The 7,540-nt window shown below is 33.5% G+C and overlaps 1 protein-coding gene across 1 annotated transcript; it reads left to right on the plus strand.

Annotated features, from left to right (window-relative positions):
• The first annotated feature begins 1,680 nt into the window (after positions 1-1,680).
• On the plus strand, positions 1,681-6,697 carry LOC105647965 (polyadenylate-binding protein RBP47). The gene is made up of 6 exons (XM_012234190.4): positions 1,681-2,179; positions 3,285-3,762; positions 5,231-5,313; positions 5,382-5,512; positions 5,743-5,839; positions 6,388-6,697. The coding sequence occupies exons 1-6, from the start codon at positions 1,814-1,816 to the stop codon at positions 6,520-6,522; spliced, it is 1,290 nt and encodes a 429-aa protein (XP_012089580.1). The 5' UTR covers positions 1,681-1,813; the 3' UTR covers positions 6,523-6,697.
• The last annotated feature ends 843 nt before the right edge of the window (positions 6,698-7,540 follow it).

Genomic DNA, 7,540 nt, shown 5'->3' on the forward strand with positions numbered 1-7,540 from the left:
ATGTAGCTAACTCTTTTCAAAGTTGTTAATTTCTTCAAATTAATCGTCATGTAGCAAAGCATAGGAAACGACAACAAATAACAAAAGCACAAATGGATAATTGTTAATGGAAGCAATTACAGAAACAGTTAATTGCCAAATAATATCAAACAAAACACATCTTATTTCATCATTTGCCAATTATTAATAATTCGTACTAATCATTTTTTTTTTCTTTTCAAAATTGTGAATAATATTGAAATAATTATGGAGATATAAAAATAAAATTACCTTTTAGATGTAAATAAACTTAAACACACAAACCTTACGTTTGCTTGTCGCAAATCATTAGTTATCTTCTCTTTAAGCAATTTGAACAAAAGATATATTTTTTTTAAGCAATTTGCGATTAGAACAAAAATCAAAGCAGGAGAATAAAATCATAGTGGTAAAATGAATGGTGCTTATAACGTGTTATATAATGATAGAAAAATAGGGAGAAATAAAGAGAGAACAGAGAGAATATGAGAATACGAGAGTGTAATTGTTATTGATGAGAAGCCACATATATATAGTTACATAAATGGAACCGTAATAAATTCTTACACCAATCAGGAAGATAAAATTCACAATAATAAAGAATAAAGACTTCTAGCTAATATAAGACATCCATTTATTTCATAACACATCTTTGATTGTAATTTAAAATATCTAGACTAGAACTGACTTTTGAATTTTTTACAATTTGATAAGATTTTTTTATAAATTAATTTGTAAATATAAATCTACACATAATTAAGTATTTGAAAATTTTTATTTTCTTAATTTATATTTTAAAATAAAATAAATTTATATTTATATTTTTCTATAATTTAGTTTATATAAAATTAGATTTAGGGGTTGGGTTGAACTTTATTTTGAGATAATTTCATTATATAAAATAGAATTAAGTACATAAAATCAATATTACAAGTAGTTTTTAGAGTAAAGTGTAATGTAAATAAACAGTATTTATTTTAATTTAAATAAAAATTGTTCTTTAATATTATATAATAAAAAATTAAACGAGTACAAATAATGAGTATAGTAAACGTGTAATGCATATCACAAAAAGACTAGTAATTATAAAAAAGTGAAAATTATTTATATAGTATTTTGTTAAGAAGAAAGACAAAATGGGGGTGGATCTATTAATTTAAAAAATATTTATATTTTATTATAATTATTAAGCATCTAACTCTAATGCCAAAGTTTTTTTTTTGTCCGTCATCACTATCCTTAATGGTTAAAGTGCTCATTTTTTAATGTTTAAAGGGACTTTACGTGAGAGGCTCAAACTCAAAACTTCTTACAAGGAGGGGAAATGAAATGCCTTCACCTATACGGATGCCCTAATGCTACAGCTAAAATAACTTCCATTCAATCTCACATCGCACTTCAAATTTGTTTACCAACCAAAAGCTACGACCAAACCCATTATCCCACACGTCCGTCACATCCGAGCCGTCCACGTCAGTAAAAGACCCCACCGGAAACCTGATTATAGACGGCAAACAAACGTTGCAACTTGCAACCGAGGTGTGGGCCCTATTAATAAAAAAAGGTCTAAAAACTCTTAAAACCCTCAACTCAAAATAGAAAAAAAAAAAAAAAAAACGCCTCCCTTTAAATAATCACTTATCAACCATTTTTTCTTCCTTTCAAGCCTCTCCCCTTCCTCTCTCTCTCTCTCTCTCTGTTTCCCTTTCTCTCTGTTCGTAGGGAGTAAGAAATTTGAAGCAGTAAAACAGAAAGGGGGTAAAGAGGAGAGGTTTATTGACCAGATCAAATCAAGATGCAGCAAACCAACGGTCCTGATCTGAATCCAGCATCTACACAGCAGCAGCAGCAGCAATGGATCCCACATGTTCAGCAGCACCAGCAGCAGCAACCATGGATGGCGGCTATGCAGTATCCAGCAGCGGCTATGGTGATGATGCAGCAACAGATGATGATGTATCCACAACAACAGCACCATTACATGGCTTACTATCAACAACACCAGCAATATCAAAAACAACAGCACTATAAAAACTACCAACAGCAACAACAGAAACCACAGCTTCCTGCAGCGGAGGATGTCAAGACTATATGGATTGGTGACTTGCTTAATTGGATGGATGAGCCTTATCTACATAATTGTTTCTCTCATACAGGCGAGGTATACCCAAAAAAAGATGAAGAAATTAATTTCTTGTTTTATGAATTATGGATTTATTGCAGGATTTTGATTTCTTTCTTGCTCTAATATTAGCTTGGAGGTTATTTTTTTACTTGTGGATTTAAGTTTATGTATTCTTAGTTGAGATTTTCATTCCATTTTTTTTTCTTTGTTGATTGCTTTGGTTCAAATATTAGCTTTTTTAGGACATACATAAATGTGGGTTATTGAAACATATACATTTTGGACAAGTTTCATTAAAAAAGTTTGTGGGTCATTGAAGCATCCCCAAGATCTGAAATAAAGAAAAGGAAATGGAAGGATTTTAATTTACTGTTGTGTTTTGGATTATTCAAGATATATTTATTTCTTTATGGTTCCTACTTGTTGGATTTCAGTGAAGTTACTTGATTTAGAGTTCATTATTATGGTATGAAGGGAGTCTACTTTAAATTTGTCAAGCTTCTACTTTCATGAACTTGTTTCTAAGTCAAAATTTTGATGGAACTAAAGTGTTTCCCTTTTGAGTGATGAACCATGTGTTCCAATAAAGTAATATTGAGCAAAGTTCCAAACATACAGAACCATTCTTATTTCAAACAAGTACCATTCTGGTTGATCAAAATATCACTTTCCCATTTGTTGCATACATGGCACACATCTTACTCCTGTCTGGATCAACTTTTTAATTTTAATGTATATTTGCTCATAGGGTTTAGTGTTTAGTGGAATGAAATATATAGTTTTTGAGATGTGAACTTGACCCAACTATATATCATTATATAAAACATATAACAAAATGAAAAAAAAAAAAAAAACAAAAATTAATTGGTGATCCATAAATCTATGCAAAATTATAACAAATCCAAAAAAGAATCCTAAGAACTCCTAATTGTTTTCCTTCTATAATAGATGGAGCAAAGGTACGATGGATTATTACATATTTATAAGGAAAGCCGTTCGATTCCCACAGACAATTAATCGTAACATTTCTAGTGAGCAATTCATTTCACAATTGAAACCCCATCAAACAAGTATCCATTTTCACACAAAACTTGCCTAGTTAGCCTTTTGCTTCCTAATGTTGGTTTCGTTGTACCTGCAGGTTTCCACCGTCAAAGTTATACGCAATAAGCAAACTGGTCAGTCAGAAGGGTATGGATTCGTTGAGTTCCATTCACATGCGACAGCTGAGAAAGTCTTGCAGAACTATAATGGCTCTGTGATGCCAAACACAGAGCAGCCTTTCCGCCTCAATTGGGCAAGCTTTGCGGGTGATAGGAGAGCAGATTCTGGTTCTGATCTATCAATATTTGTTGGAGATTTGGCTACAGACGTGACTGATTCTATGTTGCAGGAAACCTTTGCCAGTAAATACTCTTCTGTCAAGGGAGCAAAAGTTGTCACTGATCTAAATACTGGCCGCTCAAAAGGTTATGGCTTTGTTAGGTTTGGTGATGAAAATGAGAGGTCAAGGGCCATGTCAGAGATGAATGGTGTTTATTGCTCTAGTAGGCCAATGCGCATAGGTGTTGCAACTCCCAAGAAGTCATCTGCATATCAACAACAGTACTCTTCACAAGGTAAATCATTATGCTGCCTACCTGCATTATAGGTCTGGAGACATGAATTTACTAGTTTTACTTCTTCCCAATTCTTGGTCATTATTGGGAAGTGTTTGCCCATGTGCATACAGCATAATTGCAATTTTTTACCTAGAAGACTAGTCCCTTATTTAGAGGATCTATCACCTCACTTCTGCAGTGCCTCTTAATTTTCTGCTTTCTGCCGACACACTGATTACTTTGCCTGTAATTATGGCACCTCAAGTGCCAGTAATTTCTTGTTTCTTAATGCGTGCTTCTTTTTCATGATCCCTCATAGGAATAGGTCTTATCCCAACCAATTATGGAAAGAAGTTCATAAAACCATCTTAATTTGTTACATATCTTTTCATTCATTGCAGTATCCTTACATGTTCATATCAAATACATATTTGAAAAATTCATTAAGGTATCCTAACAAAGTGCTTACAATGGTTCTGAAGTTGCTTGAACTACATCCTTGATCTCCATAAAACTGTAATCTTGTCTATAGAAGATCTAGTTTTTAAAATGCTGACAGTGGATGGAGTAAATGATCCCATATGCGCTAATACAAATAAATTTTTTGCCATAACAATGTCTATAGAAGATTTTGTTTTATGGTTTCGAATGTGCTTACTGTCCCTTATTACAAGTTTAAATTGGTTATCTCACAGCTGGATCTTTAGACAAATGGCCTATGATAAGGTTACATGTGTGTGTATTTATTTTAAAATTGTCTCAGTTAGTTATGGTGGCATGATTTGCAGTTACTGTCCTCTACTTGGACTGCAGGGATTATGTCCCTTAATGAACTTTTACTACATTACCTCCACCTCATTAAATGGATAATATTGCAGGGGCTATGTCCCAATCTTGTCATTTGTCTCCATTTTCAAGGTGGAGATATGTATGAAAACTCTTTGGGTCTCCAAAGATATAAAGATTGGGATATAGAATTAGAAGGCTTTCTATATTTGTTGACGTTTTATATATCTCTTCACCATGGCCAGGAGTTATTAAGCGGAATCACCATTTTGCATGTGCTATCTCTGGCTGTTCTTAAAAAAAAAAAAAAAAATCTTACTCATCAAAATTGGCTCCCTCTGTTTCACTTATATGCTCATCTTGAGAGCTAACAACTGTTACTCTTTCTGTCCAAAAAAGTAATAGTCCATATTCTTTTTTTGCACAAAGATTAAGAGCTTGTGTTCCTTTTACTATTTTACCCTTATAAATTTTGATGCATATCATTTTGAAAGGCATGCCTCTTTTGAGTACAAGCATGTTTGGAAACACAATATTTTTTTAATTTAACCTGTTCTGGATATCTCCAAATGTAAGTGAGGACTGTTATTTGTGGACAGTGGGACTACTTGCTAAAACTATTATGTGCCCAGTATCTTCCTATATTTATTATTTAGTTTCGATTTTAAAAGCTAAATCTTTTTCATTTCCTTTCCATTAGCTTTGGTGTTAGCTGGTGGGCATGCTCCAAATGGTGCTATTGCCCAAGGATCCCAATCTGATGGAGACTCTAATAATACAACTGTGAGTTTGGCTTTCTTATGTTACATTTTTGCAACCCTATGAGTCTTCTCATTCATGTCTTGTTGCAGATATTTGTCGGAGGAATCGACTCTGATATCAGTGATGAGGATCTCAGGCAGCCTTTTTCCCAGTTTGGTGAAGTTGTGTCTGTGAAAATTCCAGTTGGCAAAGGATGCGGTTTCGTGCAATTTGCAAATAGGTACACTGTATATCTACATTTTTATGCAATTAAATTTTGCATCAGGTCATTGCTGTTAGCAATGGATGCCCTATTATAAAAGCCCATTAATGTTAAAGACAATTGTAAAGGAATGTTATTATTATATTTAGATGTTGTGATGAGAAATATTTTTAATGGTAGAAAACTGCACATTAACTTTTATTTTTTGTGGCCATGTGTTGACCTACATTTGTTGTTTTCAATTACAGAAAGAATGCTGAAGATGCACTGCAGAGCTTGAATGGGACAACAATTGGCAAGCAGACAGTTCGTCTTTCCTGGGGCCGCAGTCCAGCAAACAAGCAGGTAAACTTTGGTGACTGTGCTGACTCCAAAGCATGTATTCTTTAGTTCCATCATAACTAGAATAATTCCGCCTTCTCCTCTCTTTCTCATCAAAGATAAACTTCTATTCTGCATGGTTCAGTGACTTGCATGAATGATATGGTTGTTGCAGGATGGGATTGGACACATCTCTTTCCTTGCAATTAAACGATACAAAAATATTCTGCATTTGCTTGTAGACTTATCATTGCTCATTTTATTTGAAACTAACATTGAAGTCTATCCATGTCCAGCATCCAGCTTCCTAGTTTTTTCTTTATGTTCTTGTAACGCTTTAGTCTCAATTCAAATAATGCGATTTAACTTGTTATGTTAAAACTGTCATTCGCAAATAAAGCAACCCTTGGCATTTGTTTGCTCTCTCTCTCTCTCTCTCTCCCTTTTCCACATGTGGGATTATTTTCCACATGTGGGATTATTTTACATCATTAGTAACCAACTTATTTATATTGTTTCATGCGACCTAATTAATCTTTTAAACAATTTTATTTGTTGCGCGTGTTCGACAGTGGAGAGGGGATCATCATAGTCAGTGGAATGGTGCATATTTTGGCGGGCAAGCCTATGGTGGATACGGGTATCCAATGGCACCAAATCAGGATCAGAACATGTACATGGCTGCCGCAGCGTCAGGTGCTTCTTAACAAACACCAATAGCTTATACATATGAACTCATGGGACTGCTGTCGTGAAAACTATGATCAAAAGTAGGATTGCTTTAGCTGCTGTTGCTTTGGCTATCTGTACTTAGAGAATTTTGTAGCTTGATTGAATTATGTCGTGAAGATGTGCCAACATCGTACCGATATTGTACTCTTATTTTTTTTTTTTTTTTTCACCTTTCTGGTTGGGTTTGCTTGGGAAGTTTTATTGGTGGGCGGGAATCTTATTTATTTGTTACGACTGATGAGAAAGACAAAGCTTTTCAATTACTTGTTGGTTCTGCCCATAAATTAGGTAAAGCTAATCTAAAGTTGGTCATGGATGAGTCCGTTTCTTATATGCAAAATTTTATTGCACTCCATGAATTGGAGTTGATATTTTAAAGTTGCTTGGCACACAGATACATGTATGATTTTGAGTTGCTTGGCACACGTACATGTATGATTTTGAGATGCTTCCACGCAGGAGGCACAATATACACGTGTACTCCCTTTGTCCACAAATATGTCGGTTTGCATAGTTTTTTTTTGTCTATAAATGCAAGTCATTTTGAGAACATTAAGGAGTAATTAATGCATTTTTACCAAGTTTATCTTTAGATACACTCTCTCTGACTCATTTATATAGATAAAGTTTTTATTTTCGGCGTTCCATTTATATAGACAAAGTTACTTAATTTGGACTATGATTAAAGTGCAAAGTCTAAATTACATTTGATTTGTTATGAAAGAAGTAAATGTCCATATGGCTAGAAGTTTGTATTTTTAATTATTGCGAACTCTATCTTGGAGTTCACTTGTGTAACTATATATATATATATATATATATATATATATATATATATATATATATTTGTGTGTGTGGCTTCTCATCAATATCAATGACCCGTATTCTCTCTCTATTTTCTTTTTATTTCTTTCTTTATTTTTCTATTATTTTATAACATGGTTGCGATTAAAGAGAGCATATCAACATCCAAAGTTTGAGTATTTTAATTTA

Source organism: Jatropha curcas, chromosome 6 (genome assembly GCF_041381405.1).
Source record: "Jatropha curcas cultivar XTBG-Jc1 chromosome 6, XTBG_Jcur_1.0, whole genome shotgun sequence".
Classification (NCBI taxonomy): Eukaryota; Viridiplantae; Streptophyta; class Magnoliopsida; order Malpighiales; family Euphorbiaceae; genus Jatropha; species Jatropha curcas.